At 41.3% G+C, this 20,133-nt stretch overlaps 1 protein-coding gene across 2 annotated transcripts; it reads left to right on the top strand.

The window, feature by feature from the left end:
* Window positions 1–1,125: 1,125 nt before the first annotated feature.
* Window positions 1,126–18,760, top strand: LOC135932797 (Na(+)/H(+) exchanger beta-like). Of its 2 annotated transcripts, none has more exons than XM_065470450.1 (12): window positions 1,126–1,909; window positions 10,774–11,234; window positions 11,636–11,886; window positions 12,752–12,969; window positions 14,323–14,519; window positions 14,840–14,929; window positions 15,063–15,133; window positions 15,500–15,673; window positions 16,106–16,214; window positions 16,350–16,445; window positions 17,567–17,639; window positions 18,507–18,760. In XM_065470450.1, exons 1-12 carry the CDS (start codon window positions 1,648–1,650, stop codon window positions 18,758–18,760), a joined length of 2,256 nt encoding a protein of 751 aa, XP_065326522.1. In that variant the 5' UTR covers window positions 1,126–1,647. The 2 variants fall into 2 exon arrangements, with proteins under 2 accessions (XP_065326522.1, XP_065326523.1); XM_065470451.1 differs by lacking the exon at window positions 1,126–1,909 and adding an exon at window positions 8,479–8,882.
* Window positions 18,761–20,133: the final 1,373 nt, after the last annotated feature.

The following is a 20,133-nucleotide window of genomic DNA, read 5'->3' as shown; positions in this document are numbered from 1 at the left end:
CTTCACCAACTAGATCTGCTCTTGGCACTGTCTTCAATCTCCATATTTCATATACAAGGACCAGCAATGTGTGAAGCGAGGTTTGATCCTGGAGCAGCACCGGGCCAGTGGTTCAGGTATGTGGATGACACCTGGGTGAAAATGTTTACCTGGTCCAGATGAACAGAATAAACTTTCTAGCACATTAAATCTTTTGCTTCCTTTTCAGAGTGGACAGCCTGTTAATTCAAACTGCATTCATTTAAAGTTGAACGGATGGAAAGGGAGTGTTCATATTGTATTCTTTAGCCTTCTGATCAAGTGCCCAAAACAAATCCTTTTCTCTGGAACCCGTACTTAATAAATCCATTTGTCTTCATCTCTCTGCAGCTAACAGCTCTGAGACTGATTAACAGCAAACAGCCTGCAGGCAGCTGCTTCCATCCGCCAGAGGAGGAGAGCTGGCACAGTGGAAATAGGCCGTGTTTGAAAATAAATGGTGTGTCTAATGAGCTTGGATGTTGGTTTTTACTCATTCTTCTGTGCTGGTGACAGATGGAGACACAGATGTGTGAGCCAGTTTAATTCTGATTTTATTTATGTTTAAATTAATAGACCTAAGAGGTGTTTGAGCTCATTTGATTTCACAATCGCAGATCTCTGGATCCCCAGGAAAGGTTTGAGCAAATAAAACTGCAAATGAGTCACGACCGAGTACATAATCTCAGTACAACACTAGTTTATACTGCGTAACTATCACATGTTAAAAATGTGAAATTATAATACAGAACTGTGCAAAAGTTTTGAGCTGCCCACTCGCCAATTTATATTTTGTTGTACAAACGGTTTTCCCTTATATAAAGTGTTTACAGCCATTTCTTTGTTTTTCCTAGCAAGGTGTAAGGAAATGAGGGGCGTGCCAAAACTTGTGGGCAGTACTGTGTTCCTCTGCTGATGGTAGAACACAAGTTTTGGCAACAAGGAACCACGTGGGGTTCATTTTGATCCTATACCTACGCAATGTTTAGTTCACAGGTTGTTAAATTTCTTCAAAGAATATAAATGAACACTGCTGACACACAAACTGAATCTCAAAAGGAACAAAGCCTTTACTTTTGTTTCGCAAGTAGGGAACAGCTAAAAGACCCTCTGATGGGCTGCTTCTGAGCCCTGTACTGCATGTGTAACACCCCTGATTTACCTATTATTAAAATTATATACCTTATTTAATTTGGAACCTAATCTAAGAAGTAAAACTACAGAACAAAAAGAAGTGCAATATAATATTGTACTCTTCCTTGTGGCCGATTTTGGTCTTCCACTCCAGCAGGTGGCACTTCGCTTAGAGCAGCCCGTGAAGGAAGAGAGGAGCGAGTGTGATCAAGATAGAAATCCATCTGATGAATGTAACTTCTTAGAGTTACACTAAAGGGGAGGAAAGAAAATCGAGATCAACTGAAGACTCAGATGGGTTTAAACCACCTGTAAAACCTCCAGCTGATGGCAAGAAGACAGCGTTATGCGTGATTTTAACATGCCTGGAGAGTTTGTGCGTAAACGTGCGCGCTTCTCCGTGGCTCCCCAGCTCTCTTCCCATCCTATCCTCATCCTCATCTTCCTCGGGTCTGAGCAGCAGCCGCGGCGGTCCATCCTTCAGACCAGCTGAAAATGGCTCCAATCCGGAGGAGCACCACTCTGCGACTGACTGGGTTATTGTGCCTTTTATTTCTCGTTTTCTTCTCTCGTGGCTTCGCGAGTCATGATGTTGTTTCAGAAAAATCATCCGGAACGATACAAGAGGATTCCCACAGCCAAGCAAACTCCACGGCTCATAAAAAGACTTTCCCCGTCCTCTCCTTCAACTATGAACATGTTAGGACGCCCTTTGAGATCTCTCTGTGGATCCTCCTGGCCCTGTTCATGAAACTTGGTGAGTGTCGCTCTAATGAAGCAACGCAATATGAATAAATACGCCTAAGCTGACTTCTCAGGCAGCTTTCAGAAATTATTTAAAGTCGAAGTTTATTTTGTTGTTTATTTATACAAGTTCTATTGAAGATGCAAATATAAAGGTGCAGAATGAAGGGTAGATGCACTAAAATAGTGCTCCGATACAAACAAGCTGACCGATTTCCAAAGCAGGAAGCCTCAGAGCTGCAGGTCTGCACCAAAGAAGACGAGCATCACCTTTTAGGGGTCCACTGTCTTCGCATTCTTTAAAGTTTCAGTCATTTATTTACATTCTTTTTATCTGTTTATTTTCTTTATCTTTGTGTTAAAAGTGATTCAAGAAGTTTGTCATGTATACGGCAAAACACAAATGGTTACGCAGAGCAAGGAAATTCTTACTTTGAAGGTTCCCTTCACATGACTAGAAAGAAAGTAATAATAAGTATAACGGTGCTTTGTAGATCTTGTAGCTTATGTGTGGGTGTAAATAGAATTTAAAGTGCAAGTAGTTGCAACACTGTCACAGTGATATGCAATATTACGGTGTATATGTAGAGATATGTACAAAAATTGCAAATTTACAGTTATGCATAATTACAGTTCGACAATAGTGATTCAGGAGCCTGATGGCCTGTGGATAGAAGCTGTTTTTTTAGCCTGGTTGTCCTTGCTTTCACACTCCTGTAGCATCTGCCAGATGGCAGGAGTGTGAACAGTGTGTGCTGTGGGTGGGTCCGGTCCTTGATGATGTTGTGTGCCGCGTCTTCCCTGTAGGCAGTCTCCTCTCCACCAGGAGTCAACCCGACGATGGTTGTGTCGCCAGCAAACTTAATGATAGAGGCGTTGCTCTTGGAGGGGATGCAATCATAGATGAAGAGGGTGTAGACGAGTGGACTAAGCACACAGCCCTGTGCTCACTATCTTTGTACCTGATGTCGTGGTACCAACTCTGACAGCCTGGGGTCTGCCTGTGAGGAAGTCCAGGACGCAGCGACAGAGGGGGGCTGTCGGTCCAAGAGTAGAGAGCTTTCAAACAGGTTATGTTGTTTTTCTTGGGGAGGGGCACTATGGTGGTGGACTTGAAGCATGTGGGCATAGCTGACTGGGTGAGGGACAGTTTGAAAATGTGTGTAAACACCTCAGCCAGCTCTGAAGAGTAGACCCTGGAAGCACGGCCGGGGATGTTGTCAGGGCTGGCTGCTTTTCAGGGGTTAGTCCTCCTCAGAACCTTCTATACCTCAGTCGAAGTCACAGTGAATAAAGAGCTCTGTGTTGGTTGGTGTTGAGTGTGTCAAGGCGAGCGTAGAACTCAGCTCGTCTGGTAGCGTGTTGCAGCTGACTGTGACCCTGCTGCTCCTCTGCTGGAAATCAGTGATGTGTTGCAGGACCTGCCACATGTGTTGGAAATCTGAGTTGTTGTAGTATCCTTCCAGCTTCAGTCTGTACTGCCTCTTTGGCTTCCCTGATGGATCTACATAGGTCATATCTGGCCTTTTTGTAGCCCTCTGCGTCACCAGAGGTAAATGCAATGGAGCGTGCATGTAGCATGGAATGTACCGCACAGTTCAACCATGCTTTCTGATTTGGATGTTTTATAGCACTTGGTGGGGACAATGCTGTCAATGCATGTGCTGATGTAGCTGGTGACCACTGATGCATATTCCTCTAAATCCAAAGAACTGTCCTCTCTCATGGCAGCAGTGTTAAACACACCCCAGTTTGTAGCACCAAAGCAGTCCTGAAGCACCGAATTAGTCTCTTCACTCCAAACTTTACTAATTTTTCTTACTCAGGGGGCTTGTTTGAGGAGCTGTGTTGAAAACCCCTCTGAGGAAGGGTTTGGACACCAGGTGGGTTTGGCTGACCTCATCACTTGAACCTTAATATGAGCATCCACCACAGGGTCAGTGTATATATATGATGGAATAATGCAGAAAAACACAAGTCAGCTTTGGTATCTGGTAGTTGCACCAAATAAAACTTAAAAATACTTTGCATTTAACATTATTTTATTTAATCACTGAATCTTTTAATTATTTTATAATATTTAAATGCTAATTCTTTGCAAGTTAAACATATTAAAACTTTTTTTACTGTCTTTGTAACAGTGAAAACCTAAAAAAATGTTGAGTTTGCTGTTACAGAAGCTTAACAAAACTTAAAAATGTTCGTATGTGAAGCTACTAACAAAGAATTTCCTCCCACCAAGAAAAGACTTAAATGACTCATTGCTTATCTAAACTGTTAGCAACTGTGTATTCGTCTTTGGAGTTTTTGTTGTTTGTAGCCAGCACTTTGTAGCAAGCAGAGATTCCAGGAACCTGACAGTTGTTGCTTTTGAAATTCATCGCCAGAAATAACAAAACATTCAAATGAGATGTTGTGCACGTTTGTACTTTCCACTTTAGACATTAAAGGGGAAAATATGACACTGGCACAGTATCTATAAAGCACTGACACGTATACAACAAGCTTTGCATGTTACAAGGGTGATGCTCTAATAAAAAGGCAGCAACTCAGTGCATTTAGACACACAGGCATGATCGAGATGATGTGCTGAAGTTTAAACTGAGAGTCAGAATGAAGCAACTACAGCTGCAGAAGACCACACCGGGTCCCACTCCTGTCAGCTAAGAACAGGAAACTGAGGGTGCATTTCACATGTGATTGCCAAAACGGTAAAGATTGGAAGACCAGTGTCTCGTCTGATGAGTCTCCATTTGTTCTGTGACATTCAGATTTTAGGGTCAAAATTTGGTCAAAGTCTCCAATAATGAGGTCAGTGTGTGTGAAGGTAATCCCTCTGAGCTGAAAAACAGGCTTCAGGCTGCTATTTTAGACTTTTTTTTTTTCTTTGGTGACGCATGATGCCACAGAGAGCTGATATGCTAATACGGTCATGTTAGACACACAGAATTATGAGCACACACATTTAAGGTTCCAGGTTGTGAAAGATGGCAAATGAGAAGAAAGCTAAAACAGTTTGTTTTAGAGAGAGGATGAACTGAGGAGCTGCACCAAGTACCATATGAGATAAATAAGGATTACTTTGAGGTGTGGCTCATACAAAGCTACTTTTCTGGAGGCCAAGAATTAAAGTGTGGATCTGAAAAGTACGATAATAGACCCTAAAAACACACTCTAATAAAGCGTTGCCTCCAAAGTGCTGTGTATCTCAGTAATCCAGCATACTGTAACATTTGCTATGTTAAGCTTGATGCAGCAAATTCTTGGTGCTCCTCTTGTTCATGCCGTCTCTCTCAGCTAAAAGAAGCTTTGACATTCAGTCTCCCCGACATGTGACCGCGGTCCAGGCTGCTGTAAAGAACGTTTATGCAGTCACTGGTTTTGCTTGAAGCCTCCCTCGCCCCCACATCCCCTCCCTGACTCTGCACACTGAGATCTTTGTTATCAAGCAGTGCATTAGGACAGGAAGACGGACAGGCCCTCGGTCACAACAGCTGGACAAACAGATAAGACGCTAAACAACCTCGCTGTCCCCGCTCAGCCAATGGAAACCCACAGGAGAGACTGAGAAAGCCAATCAGAGTCGGCGCAAAACACATGTTTTAGACATTTAACATGGTGGATAATATAGCAACAAAAGAGTCACAATGGATCTTTTTCTGTGTTGAAAATGTCCTAAGAAAGAGCTACAGTAGTTGTAGGGAGGCCTGCAGCTTCACCGAGCAGAAGAACAATTTGTACACTCACTGCTTGTGTTCAGCTTTGTTTTTTTGAAATCTTAAAGTAGATAACTTACAGACTTTATAAATCAAAAGCAGACACAAACAGAAACTGATACACATTTTATGGTATTAAATGGATTTATTTATTTATGCTTTAAAAAAACCAACAAAATATACTAAAATGGTAACAACAGAGTCACTGGGTTACCAGATAGTGAGAAAATCATCCACCAGGATTATAATTTTGTTTTGTTTTCTTCTTAGTTATCTGCATCTGGACCATTAGCTGCAACATAGGAATATCTGTCTTTAATAAATGTCTAAAATATCCCAATAATAATAATAATAATAATGATAATGATAATAATAATAATAATAACAATAATGATAAATAACTTAATTCTCCTATAAAATTCAAAATAGTGTCCTGCATTAAAATTTGCAGCAATTTACAGCTAAACTGACATATGAATGATATAATTAGTAAAATAGGGAGTCCAAAGTAGGAGGGGTCCAGCTGTGTCAAACCTGAAGGCTATTTGAAGAGTTTGAGTACCACAAATCTCCACAGAGATCCCTTTCATAGGTCTGAATCCAGCGTTTGCTTTGGAAACAGGAAATAGATGCTCTGTCCAGCTTTGTCCTAAAATAACTGAAGCACTCTGTGTATAATTGTGTGCAGTGGGAATATCCTTTACTATCATGTTCTCACAGAGCCATTTCTAAGCTTGAGTGACTCTGAACTCTGACATCATGACGGCATTTTTAACCAGAGAACTGCCGCTCACTGGATATTTTCTCTTTTTCTGTCCGTTCTCTATAAACCCTGGAGATCACAGTGTCACTTAAACCTCCTTTCCTCCCCTTTCCAATGCTTCAGTGTATTTAGCCATCTCCACATGCATTAATACATTGAGTTGCTACCATGTGATTGGCTGAATGAATCAGTGGGCTGACTGTATTATTGAGAAGCTGAATCTAATAAAGTGGCCACTGAGTGCAGGTCCCATTTAATCCTAATGATACTTTCTCCCATGAGCCTTCAGGGAGAAAGTCAAATTTTTAATCCAGATTGGTAATTGGTTCAGTTTGATCTCTCAGGCTCTCCCAGGGGCTTTCTATCCAAGTTTCTTCTAAGCCAGCATTTATGAGCCATATATAATGTTTTGATAAATGGTTTATTCATATATTTGTCAGCCATTGTGAAACCCTATAAGTGGAGGCCGGTGCATGAAACTATAAAAATGTTCTTCAGGAAACTGTGCTTTTAAATGTGTTCACCTGACATGTTTAAAAGGCGGAGAGAAGTGCATGTCTGCTCGAAATGTTTTAGCTAAAACTACAAACTAAATAAATAAAGTAAGTAAATAAAGCTCTGTTTTTGAAGGTGTCCTGTTTGTTCAGTCACAGCAGACATGGGAACTCTTGCAATGAGTTTTATATTTGATTGATTGATAATACTTTATTTAGACCGAGGGAAATTGTTTTAAAGGCTGCCAGACGATCCGGCGCCGTCATGAGCACCCCTTCCGACCATACATAGAATACACAAACATAACATTAGGAAGACAGGTCAGAGAGGTACGGAAAAAACAATGGAAATACACAATACATGAGGAAAGAGGAGAAAACCCATGTAGCCCGGTCCTGCTGCCAGTCTTTTGGCGCTGGACAGATCCGCCGGCCTACTTCAGGTGAGAGTAAGCGTTGGGAGGGGGGAGGGGGGTGAGTGCATGTCTGTGTCAGTGTACGTGAGATTTGCGTGTATGTGTGTATCCTGTGTTCAACTTGAAAGAGAGTGTTCTTTTACCCGGTTTATCAAAAGTCAACAGTCCTCCAGCTGATGCAGGTGACCTTGAAGGATGGGAGCAGATAGTCAAAGCACAGTCCTCTTATCAAGGAGAATTGTCTGGCCAGTCTTGGCTTTGGGTAGCCGCATGAAGGAGATGGTTGTTTCGGTTGCCTTGTGGGGTTTTGAACAGCTGTAACCACTTTCTTTGTTCTTTGATAAGCCAGGTCCGAGCCAGCTCCAGTCAGCTAGAGCTCTGTTATCATTGTTCCGAATAAGCAAATCTCGTTCAATGCCCTCCATCAACAGTTGCGAATGACCATCGAGTATCTGTCAGCCAACGTCTCTGCAGGACAATCGGGCTCTCCTGAGCCCAGGCTTCTCATCTAGAATAGGGTGTCATTTTTTTAGGGACCAGTTGATCAAATCCATAATTCTTTAGGTTTTAGAGAACAAGACTGAGAGACTCTCTGACGGTGAGAGTTAGATGATAGTTATCCACAGTGGATTTTAAATCAAACAATAAATGAAAAATTTCAACTTTAATTCAAGGTGTTTAACATACTCAGTCCCCTATTTTAAAGGCTCAGAATTTAAACAATGGCTGACAGACAGTTTTAGAACCGGTTGTCTGTGTTTATATGTCAGGTCAGGTCTTAGACTCCACCTCTCTGGGAACACCCAGGCCCTCCAAAGTGTGGAGGCCTATCTCCCCTCACCACACTCCCTGCCGGTAACTGATGCACTCAGGGGTCGGTGCATTGGTGGTTCTTGGTGTCCGGGGCTGGGCGCTCAGGTATACACCAGCTCACTCCCGGTGGCTACTTGGCGGGGCCTGGTGCCTGTCGCTCGGTCAGGCCTCTTCCGGGGCAAAGGGGGCCCTCGAACCTCCGGCCTCGGGGCCTGCAGCTCGGTTCACTCTGGCACAGCTGGCTGCCGGCAGAGCCGGCGGGCGCGCCAGTGCAGCCCCCTCTGGCTTCTGCTCCGTGGCTACTGGGTGACCCCTCGTCTGGGGATCTCCTCAGCCCTTCCCAGGAGGGTGGCACGGATGCCCCTCCGGTGGTACTCCTTGGGCTCTCGCACTCTGGGGTCCCTGGATGTCTGGAGCCTGGATCTCCTCCATGCCTGCTTCATGCCCTGGGGGACGGGGCTATGGCCCTCCACACCCTCTAGCAGACCGTTATATGGGGAAACCTTCTGTATACAAGCGCGCTGATCCACACGGGTGTGCACATGGGTGTTCACTGTTCGTAGACATAAACTACACCTTTCTTAGCTGCTACTCCAAAGCACATTGTGCGCTGTCTGTGCTGCACAACAACATTCAATATTTCGTATTTATTGCTGTTTACACTTAGCTAGATTAACATGATGGTGTTGTGTTTAGTATGTTGCTTTGTTTTTTTTTTTGCTTGTTTTCTCTTCTTTTTCTCTCAACAGGTGATCCAGGAGATTTTTTTTTTCTCTTTGTCTTTGTAAGTGCCCTTTCTCACTGTCCCTCTTCCCTTCTGTTTTTCTTTTCCTTCCTCTCTTTCTTTCTCCCTTTCCTATCCCCCAATCATGTCTGTCTCATCTGTAACTACTGAAAATAAAATAAATTTAAAAAAAAAAAAAAAAAAAAAAAAAAAAGAACCGGTTATTATTTTATGCCAAATTACACGTGTACAAAATTGTTGGTACCCTTCGGTCAATGAAAGGAAAAACTCACAATGGTCACACAAATAACTTTAATCTGACAAAAGTAATAATAAATAAAAATTCTATGAATGTTAACCAGTGAAAGTCAGACATTGCTTTTCAACCATGCTTTAAAATAAATGCATGGCACAGGCCTAGACACAAATGATGGTACCCCTAGAAAAGACTTAAAATAATGTGACCAAAGGGACATGTTAATCCAAGGTGTGTTCACTATTTGGCTATTATACATGGTAATAGCCCCATGCAGTCCACTTTGGCTCAAACAACGACCTTTGTTGAAAACAAATCATAAAAAAGCCAGACTGGAATATAGCAAACTACATGTTGACAAGCCACAAAGCTTCTGGGAGAATGTCCTGTGGACAGATGAGACAAAAATGTAACTTTTTGCCAAGGCACATCAGCTCTGTGTTCATAGACGGAAAAATGAAGCATATCAAGAAAAGAACGCTGTCCCTGCTGTGAAACGTGGAGGAGGCTCGGTCATGTTCTGGGGCTGCTTTGCTGCATCTGGCACAGGGTGTCTTGATTCTGTGCAGGGTACAATGAAATCTCAAGACTGTCAAGCGATTATAGAGAGAGATGTGCTGGCCAGTGTCAGGAAGCTTGGTCTCAGTCGCAGGTCATGGGTCTTGCAACAGGACAATGACCCAAACACACATCTAAAAACACACAAGAATGGCTAAGAGGAAAATATTGGACTATTTTAAAGTGGCCTTCTACGAGCCCTGACCTCAATCCTATTGAGCATCTTTGGAAGGAAACATGCAGTCTGGAAAAGGCGCCCTTCAAACCGGAAACAACTGGAGCAGTTTGCACATGAGGAGTGGGCCATAAATCCTGCAGAAGTCTCATTGACAGTTACAGGAATCATTTGATTGCAGTGATTGCCTCAAAAGGTTGTGCAACAAAATATTAAGTTGTGGGTACCATCATTTTTGTCCAGGGCTGTTTCATGCATTTATTTTTTAAATAATTCAGTTGAAGCATGGTTGAAAAGCAATGTCTGACTTTCACTGGTTAACATTCATAGAATTTTTGTTTATTATTACTTTTTTCTTTCATTGACCAAAGGGTACCAACAATTTTGTCCACGTGTGTAAGTAGATCAAAGTTCTGGAGTTGATCCCAAGTGTTAAACTTAAATTTGGATCTCTTAATGTGAGGTCCAGACAGATGTCAATGCAAGTGAAGGAGGCCATGATAAGACTGGAAAAAAAAACCCATTCATAAAACCTATCAGAGAGATAGCAGACATCTTAGAAATGGCCGTGTCAGCATTGTGGTACATTGTTAAAATTAATGAATGCACCGACCAACTCAGGAAGTTGCTTTTGAGAAGGCTTAAATACAAAACTGAAGACAGAAACAAGCCTTGATTGATTGATTGATTGATTGATTGATAATACTTTATTTATCCCAGGGAAAGCATCAACTGAAAGTGATGTCCATGGGCTCTAGACTTCATGCAGGCATTAACTGCTAATTATTTTCAGTATTAAGAACATTCGACATATTGAAAAGTAATTTATTAGTGTCAAAAATCATATTTTAACAACAATACAGAGAAGAGTGGACAACTCCACATTTCAAACGTTCAGTCCAGGGAGTCTTTGGTATTTTTTCTTAATGACTGTATTAAATTTGATTATGGTATGTCTGCAGGATTTCACATCATCCCCACTGTGTCTCACATCGTGCCAGAGAGTTGTCTGCTAATCTTTGTTGGCCTGCTGGTGGGTGGCATCATCAAAGCGACTGGAGAACAACCCCCCGTCCTTGACTCCAATCTCTTCTTCCTGTACCTGCTGCCTCCTATCATCCTGGATGCGGGCTACTTCCTGCCCATGCGCCCCTTCACCGAGAACATTGGCACCATCCTGGTGTTTGCAGTGGTGGGGACACTGTGGAACGTCTTTTTCATCGGTGGGATGATGTACGCTGTCTGTCAGATTGATGCGGCGAAGCTGGCTCACGTGGACCTGCTGTCCTGCCTGCTGTTTGGCTCCATCATCTCGGCCGTGGACCCCGTGTCCGTCCTGGCCGTGTTCGAGGAGATCCACATTAATGAGCTGCTGCACATCCTCGTGTTCGGGGAGTCGCTCCTCAATGATGCCGTCACTGTGGTGAGCAAAGTTCGCATTCTCAAATAGTAAATATATTATAATTAAACTCATTCTTTTTAATGTGAATTAATTACTTTTCTATAAAATGTTAAAATATAGTAAAAAAAACTAACTTTGAGGTGTTGTTATATCCAGTTAACACTAAAACTAGTCAATAGATAGAAAAATAGAGAAAGAAAAATAAAGAATAAGCAGGAAATCTCTCAATTTAGGAGGAAAGGAAATTTTTTTTCATGTATAAATTTTCACTTGAGAGAGTTTCTGAACTATAAATTTTCTGCTGATCAGGTAATAAACCCATTAAATAATGAAATTATCAAGATAAAATCAATTTTTTAGGTCCATGAAACAATCATGAACAAAACCAAAAGCAAACACAAACAACCCTGTTTCTGCTCCAGGTCCTGTATCACCTGTTTAAGGAATTTGCTCACGAGCAGACGATTACCGTGACCGGCGCCGTCCTCGGTGTCATCTCTTTCTTCGTGGTTTCCCTGGGAGGTGTCATGGTGGGCGTCATCTACGGCATCGTGGGAGCTTTTACGTCCCGCTTCACCTCATACTCGCGCGTCATCGAGCCGCTGTTCGTCTTCCTCTACAGCTACATGGCTTACCTCTCAGCGGAGATCTTTCACCTGTCAGGGATCATGTCGTAAGTAGACGAGCCCTCGGTCTCTGAGCTTTGTGATAAAAAGGTTTGAGTCTCAAACTCACAAAAACTCTGTATCAGATATAATACACTAGTGTTAATATCTCCTAATGAGAAAGTGAAAACATTTTTGCAAATTTATTAAAAATGTAACTAAATTAAATGTATCTTAATTAAAATCTCTATCCTTTGTCATATTGTAAACTTGATAAAACATTAGTTATCAAACTAATTTTTTATATTTATTTAACAAATATTAGTTAGCAGTTAGGTAAAAATGTCATTTTTATTTATTACAAAACATACCAGCCATTAACAGCATAGTCACATATTTGCACTAATAACTGTGAATTTACCCACAAACCAGGGGCTGCTGGTGTTAACCTTAGACTGTGTATAAAGAAGGATAATATAACAGTTCCCCTGGATTTAAGTCGAATTATTTCAACTGTAGTTTACAGCCCTGTTGTTCTGCTGCTGTAGTTGTGGTTGAAATCAAATTTGCCCACTAGTGGCACCGTGGGTGGATATTTGATACTGAGATCCTGTCGCCTACACTGTTCTTGACACTAAGCCAACAGAACCACCCAGGTGTCTGTTTTCTTGACTACATGTGCAGCTTAAAGATAGTGGCCCCTTTACTCCTCTACGTCTGGTGGCTTTGATGTGAAAGGAAAAGAAGACGCTTTATCCTTCTTTATATACAGTTTGTGTTGATAAAACCATGACAGACTCTAGGTTTTTGTCTTGGTTACAGTGGCACAGCTGAAATCATACATTACATAATCCAATAACCCTAACTTTAGAGAAGCTTCTATCAAACCTCATTATGTTGACTGCTTCTTTCCTTCTTTTCCTTGCCAAACAGTTTGATTGCTTGTGGCGTGATTATGCGGCCATATGTTGAGGCCAACATCTCCCACAAGTCTTACACTACCATCAAATACTTCCTGAAGATGTGGAGCAGTGTGAGCGACACACTCATCTTCATTTTCCTCGGGGTTTCCACAGTGGCTGGTCCTCACACCTGGAACTGGATCTTTGTCATCTTCACGGTGATCCTCTGTCTGGTCTCCAGAGTGCTGGGTCAGTACAATAAAACACAATAAACCAGGAAGTTCTCTGTTTCTTGCCTATTAGCAACACAATAAACATTGTATAGTAATATATGCTAATCTGAAAGTGCAGCAAAAGCGGAGCTAGGAGCAGCTTGACTAGCACGCTGGTTTCCCATCAGTTTCCTGTCAAATGCCAGCAGTTTATCCACACTATGCAGACATCTAGAAAAGGCTGTTGCCCTCACTGTTTGACGAGTTATACTCTATGTTAATTGGACCCAAAGGCTCCCATGTAATTGAAATGCAGTACAGATTACAGCGTTATCAAAACCAAGCAAGGTTAGTTCTGCTTCATGACAGAGCGCTGTTAGAGATGCAAGGAAAGAGGTTGCTTTGGTTTTGCTATGGGCGATCGTGGCTCAAGAGTTGGGAGTTCGCCTTGTAATCAGAAGGTTGCCGGTTCGAGCCCCGGCTTGGACAGTCTCGGTCGTTGTGTCCTTGGGCAAGAGACTTCATCCGTTGCCTACTGGTGGTGGTCAGAGGGACCGGTGGCGCCAGTGTCCGGCAGCCTCGCCTCTGTCAGTGTGCCCCAGGGTGGCTGTGGCTACAACGTAGCTTGCCATCACCAGTGTGTGAATGGGTGGATGACTGGATATGTAAAGCGCTTTGGGGTCCTTAGGGACTAGTAAAGCGCTATATAAATACAGGCCATTTGGTTTTAGTTGATGTTGCTTTTTAGATTTCACTGGTCAAGCACTGCCTACCGTGCTTACCCTGACCTGGTTTAATCAGGTCTATAGTCATGAGCAAAGGGTTTTGGCAGTGCCTAATGTTTATTTTTTTATTTAAATTATTCTCCTGGATGTTTTTTATGATATAGTGGAGAACAATCACAAGCATTTCATAAGTTCCAAACTTTTTTATAGGCAAGTAAATCAAAGTTTAGTTTTGGCAGTGCTTCCACAGCCTTTGGCCATGACTGCAAAAGTTCACCCTTTCATTCAAGTACGGTCCCTTCTGGCTCGAATGAAATAACCTGAATAGACCAAAACACTAACTTTGAGGCTTTAACACTCAAATCAATGGGTGGTGGCTTTGATCGACTGGACTGTTTTTTAGCCATGATGGCAAAACAGAATCTTGCACCTCTACTTTTTTCCTCATGGGGAAAATCCAATGGTGAAATTCAATAACCAGTTGAGTGTAGAGACCCAATAAATTGAAACTGATGATCATATTGATAATGAATTCATGACATGAATTAATAGATTAAACCCAGTAGAAAAACAACTAAAAATGTAAAAGGTCGTCTAAACTCGCATAGTGACAAATGACAACCCGTACTGTATAAATCCATTCTTTTTTTTTCTGTGTGTTTCAGGAGTCATCGGGCTTACGGCCTTCATAAATAAATTCCGTATTGTGAAACTGACCAAAAAGGACCAGTTCATTATTGCCTACGGTGGCCTGCGAGGTGCCATAGCCTTCTCACTGGGGTTCCTGCTGGACAATAATGACATAAAGAACTTGTTCCTTACTGCCATCATCACCGTCATCTTCTTCACTGTCTTCGTGCAGGTGGGAATAACACGAGTACTTGGGATTTAGGTGTATGACAAAAACAACATGGCAAAGTAAAGGCTTGCATGTGAGGCTGGACATAAAGAAAAGAGACGTGTATCAGTTGTCTCTTTTATGTTTAATGTTTCTCCCAGACACATTTTTTCCTCTTGACTGGCCTCTAGTTGTAAGTTGCTGTGGTTTCCACCCGTCTGTATCAACATCAGTAATTGTAGTAATCAGTATTTTTATTGGGTATTGTTATGTGAGTGTGTTTATATGTCTAAAATAAATGTGCAGTATGTTTTTTAAAACTTAATTTCTCTTTTTTTCTTCAGGGAATGACTATCAGGCCCCTGGTGGAGCTCCTAGCTGTGAAGAAAAAGAAAGAGAGCAAAGAATCAATTAATGAGGAGATCCACACACAGGTGACAATTTCATTGACTTCATGTATAAGAAAACACATCAGTCCTTGTTAATATATGAGAGGGATGGGGCTACAGATTAAACAATGTTTAAGATGTATAAATAACACCCTCTGTAAACTAATTTTGCCATCAGTTCCTGGATCATCTCCTCACAGGAATTGAAGACATCTGTGGTCATTATGGGCATCATCACTGGAAGGACAAGTATGTATTTTCTTTCTTAATGTATCCTCTCTATCACCTCCATCTTTGTAGTTCAGAAGAAGCCCTCAAGTTGTTATGCAGCCATGTGAAAAAGAAATTTTTCACTGGTCTTTGTGAAGTCCTGTAAAAACATGAACATCACTCAGTAAATTGTAGATCAACAAGTAACTCTAACTGCCAAAACCTCTGCTTTGATAGAAGTGCTCAAACTTCAAGCACATCTGATTAACAGCACCTGGTTGCTACTTATCCTCTTAAGTCCTGGAAACAGTAAGGGTGCACTCAGCTTTTCACAGGACTGCAAAGTCAGATTACTGTATCCCCCTTTTATAAAACAGAAAAAATAACTTTTTCTTCTGTATACAGGCTGAATCGCTTCAATAAGACCTATGTGAAGAGATGGCTGATCGCAGGAGAACGCTCCACCGAGCCTCAGCTCATCTCCTTCTACAATAAGATGGAGCTGAAACAGGCGATGATGATGGTGGAGAGCGGGAGCGCTGCCAAGCTGCCCACAATTGTGTCGACCGTCTCCATCCGGTAAGTGTCAGAAGCAAGTCCTGCAAGAACTGCTTTCTGTGCATGAGATATTCCCCAAAACAGTATTGAAGTGAATTACTGAGTAACCCGGACATACCTGTATTTTTTGGGTGAACTAACCCTTATTCCAAAATTTATTTTTTGGAGGATGGAGGTCTTTTTGTTCCCCAGCATAAAGCTAAGGTTAAAAAAATCACATCTCAGGAAGTTTTTTTATTATAAGTAAAGTCAGATGCCACCAAAAACACTGATGCTGCTGATCCTCTACATAACAAGTTATCAATTCTCCCCCTCAGCGGATACACTTTGTGCTTGTTTTCTGTGTTAGGCACATTAAAATCTAACTGAATGGCTTTAAAAAAGTATAAGCTGTGAGTAATATCACACTACTGCAGGTTCTGGACTTTAAATTTGTTCACTGTTTCCAAACAGAAACATTCAGACCAAAGGGCCGCCCAAACCGAGCCGAGCCATCTCAAAGAGTCGTGAGGAGGAGATCAGAAGACTCCTGCGAGCCAACCTGCAGAAAACCCGACAGAGGGTGAGGAAGACATCGACGGGTTGTTCAAGATGGACTGGACTAATCTGAATGTTTGCATGCATGTTCATGAGTTGCAAACAAGGTCCATCCTTTTTAAAATAAATGTGCATTTAATACTTTCTTCCTCCTCTGCAGCTTCGCTCGTACAGCAGATATGAGCTGCTAAACGACGCGCTCGAGGACAATATAAGCGAGGCTCGCTTCAAGAAGCAGAGGGAGATGGAGAGAAGGGTGAGTTTAAACAACTCTAAAGCTGTCGACTTAAACAAATTAGAAACATTAGAACATTTCAGATCTGTCCAACTTTTTGTGCATCTAGTTTGAAGCTTTATTTTTTTTGTTCCCTGACTACCCTGACTACCACGTTTTTAATGTCAAAGAGTTAAAATCAGAGAACTCGCAGAGTTAAAAAGGTAATTTGGGCTAAGAAAAAATGCCGATTTACAGAAATGTGTGAAGATTTTAGGCAGTAAAAGTAAAATGAGGATACTTTCAGATACATTTATTTTTTTTATCAAATAGAGTACCAGATACACGCTTTCCTTTAAAGATACTCAAAGGATGTGTCTTGATGCATTCTAAGTAATACAGATAATGAAATCTCAGGAAGCTGATTCTGTTCATCTGAATGCAGAGTTTTAGGAGGGAGAAATGTTTCAGACTGAAGTCACTGATATGAGTGACAAATATTTCTTCCTCCTAGAACTCTGCGTCCAGATGAACAGAATCAAGTACAAGATACAAGTTGTTACAAAGAAACATTAAATATGAAGGAGAAGTGCAAAAACTCCTCAGCAGGCAGAGCTGAAGGCAAAGACGAGACACAGAGACAGACAGTGGAGGGAAAACTATTTCTGTCAATGTCAATTTTATTTTACGGCACATTTAAAACAATAAGGGAGGTTTTAACCAGCTCCAAAGGAAAGATCGGCAGTCACCAAACAGTATCCAAAGAATTTTTTGTCTTTTCCAGCCAGTTTTGTAAATTGTGGTTTTATTTAATCATAACTGGTAGATTTTTTTTTAATCAAATGCTCAAGTGCATAGCCAAACCCTGCAGAAAGGGATCTTTGCATTGAGAGAAACTTCTGAGAGCTTCTTTAAAATATCCTGGTGCTGAGTTTAAAAGTGACTGAACCTCTTGAAATCGAACCAAAGTGTAACAAAGGTGTTTAACAGACGGTCAGAGGACTCTCCATCCTGCACCAGAATCATTTCAGGACCCATTAGATCCCTCCATCCTTGTGTTTTGCTGTGGATAAGAATCAATACCGTCTAAAGTGCTTTGTTCTGTTGTTGGGTGTGACTTCCTGTAAAGTCATTCTTTAAACTCTGTTATGCTTCTCTTACAGATGAGCCACTACCTCACGGTCCCTGCAAACCGCCAGGAGACGCCCCCTGTGAGAAAAGTATTTTTTCAACCAGGTCAGTCTAAGAGCTAGTTTAAAGCATGATTTGAAAATGCTTTATGAGAATGAAAATTATGTTCAGGGCTTTAAAGTCACTGATTGTTTTGAGTTTTTTGCTGCTGGATTCTTTTGGAGCATTTGAGCAGTTGTGTCCTGCTGGGTGGTGCAGACCAGGAAGTCAGTGCATCAATACAATACTTTTCTTTTCCACACAGGATATGTCCTGTTCAATGATGCAAATATTTTGCATTAAACAGAATGAGTCTTGTGGGGATCGATAAAAGGATACCTTTTGTCTTCCACTGTGTCTGCCCTGGATCTTTTCTAATCATATTATACTGTGTTGGGTATCGTATTTAGCTACAAGAACGGCTTAGGTTTTTAAAGATTATTATAAACATTTGCACCTAGAGGAAAATTTGATAAAGTGGATGAGGTTGCACATTTTTAATAACTGTACAAATGTGCGATATTTACCTGTGATTTCTGTTTAATAATTAGGTTATTTTACTAAAATTTATTTAAATAATATTTCCACCCTCATTAGTAAAAGCCTAAAATTTTGTCCATAAATAATATTTTAACATTTTCATTAATAGTAAAGATTAATAAGTGCATCATTTATTAATAGAAGCAAAGGACAATAAAAACTATTAAAAGTAAATCTGTTTAATTTAGTTGTTTTTTTTTTGTTATTTTCACTGCAATAATTTTTCTTTTTAATCCTTTCCTATCCTAAAACAATAATTTCTATGTGTAAGTGAATATGCATGCTCTAAATGATTTTAAAGTATAACTGGTGCTGGTGTTCCTAATTAACCAAATCTAAAGGCGTTCGTAGAAGGTGTTAAACTGTTAATGAGCCCCTGCCTTTATTCTCCAGAGCACAAAGTGTACACCTACGATGACAGCGAGAGTCCCCGAGGCCGGGCTTCTCCCAGCTGTGCTGATGATGTCAGCGAGCTGAAGGAGACCCCTGAGAAGCCCGATCAGAGCAGCACGCCGAGGGCCAACAGGGACGCCGAGCTGAAGTCAAAAGAGCGGGACGACCAGGGGGATCAGCTGAAAGTATCACGCTGCCTCAGTGACCCCGGTCCAAACCCGGAGGATGACGAGGACAGCACCTTCCTGCCATGAGTGAAGCACATTTTACAGGAGAGGCCTGAAGACAAGAGAGCTTTAGCAAAGCTTGATATTTATCTTTTAAATTGTTGTATATTTGTGATGTAGGATTATGCCATCTTTGTTCCATACGTTCATAACATGTTTTTTTATCATGCAACATGCAGAATTGCCAAAGCGTGCTGCAGAGGACATTTCTAATTTGAAGTTTTTATACCCGCCTGAAGTTTCAGCATTTTGAATTTTAGCATGTGCCTCAAGCCAAAGCATTTGTTTCAATGAGCTTGAAGCACCAGACGGGTGGAGTCTCCTGCCCTGAAAGCACAGATAAGAAACATAATGAGGTAAAACCCGGCTGATAAACGGCATTGGCTGTCAGTGTTTGTCTGTCTGTGGTATTTATCACAGACTGAAACATCTAAACAACCTTTTGATGGGTTGCCATGACGTTGTGTTCATCTTTGGTGCCCGGAGGATGAATCCTCACAACTTAAAGCCTTCATAGACGTCTCCTCTGGCACCACCATGAGGTTGACTTTTTTTTAATTTTAGTTGTTTTAACTAAAATATCTCTTCAGCTATTGGATGGATTACCATGAAGTAATGACAGGGGAAATAGAGCTCACATTTTTCCCATATTGACTTCCCTTCATGGGCTCCCTGTTGAATCCAGAATTGGATTTAAAATATTTCTCTTCACATACAGTTCCCAAAATAAGACCTCATAGTATCATATTATCTTGTCAGAGCTCATTGCTCTCAAACTGCAGGGTTACTTGTGGTTTCTAAAAGTAGAATTGGAGGCTTAGATTGATTTGGCTCAACTTTCCTGACAGAGCTTATAGTTTGGGCTGGATCAGGTGAGGCTGAACCATCTCTTAGATATGCTGCTATAGAGTCAGGGTGCTGGAGGTCTTCCCATGATGCACTGAGCACTTCTTTTTCACTCACCTCATGTCACTCCACATGTGTTTAGAAACCATTGTTGCATGTCATTTTCTCTTCCACAGTTTGTGTTTTATCCAGTCTCACCGTGCAGATAGCTGCTCCTCCCTGAACCTGGTTCACGTGGAGTTTCTCCTCCGGACTGCAGGTCAATGTGAGAGCAGCACTTATTATAAAAACAAGCTATATCCAAACATGAGACTGGAGTAAAACATCCAAAACTAATGTTTTCATGACTTAGTCAGTATTTTCAGTGTACATTCAATCTCAGACATATAGACTGTTTTGATTTCAATCAAACAGGACGATTAAACATACTCCATAATAATGTCTATAAAGACCCACATTTACCTCTCTTTAAGTTTGAAGGAAGTATTCTGAAAATGTTTACCTGAGCTATAGCTTTGAGTTTTAATAAGCCTAAGCCAAAAGTCCAAAAAAGG

Source organism: Pelmatolapia mariae, linkage group LG22 (assembly GCF_036321145.2).
Source record: "Pelmatolapia mariae isolate MD_Pm_ZW linkage group LG22, Pm_UMD_F_2, whole genome shotgun sequence".
Lineage (NCBI taxonomy): Eukaryota > Metazoa > Chordata > Actinopteri > Cichliformes > Cichlidae > Pelmatolapia > Pelmatolapia mariae.
The sequence above is the reverse complement of the archived record's forward strand: the minus strand, read 5'-3'. Positions and strand labels throughout refer to the sequence as shown.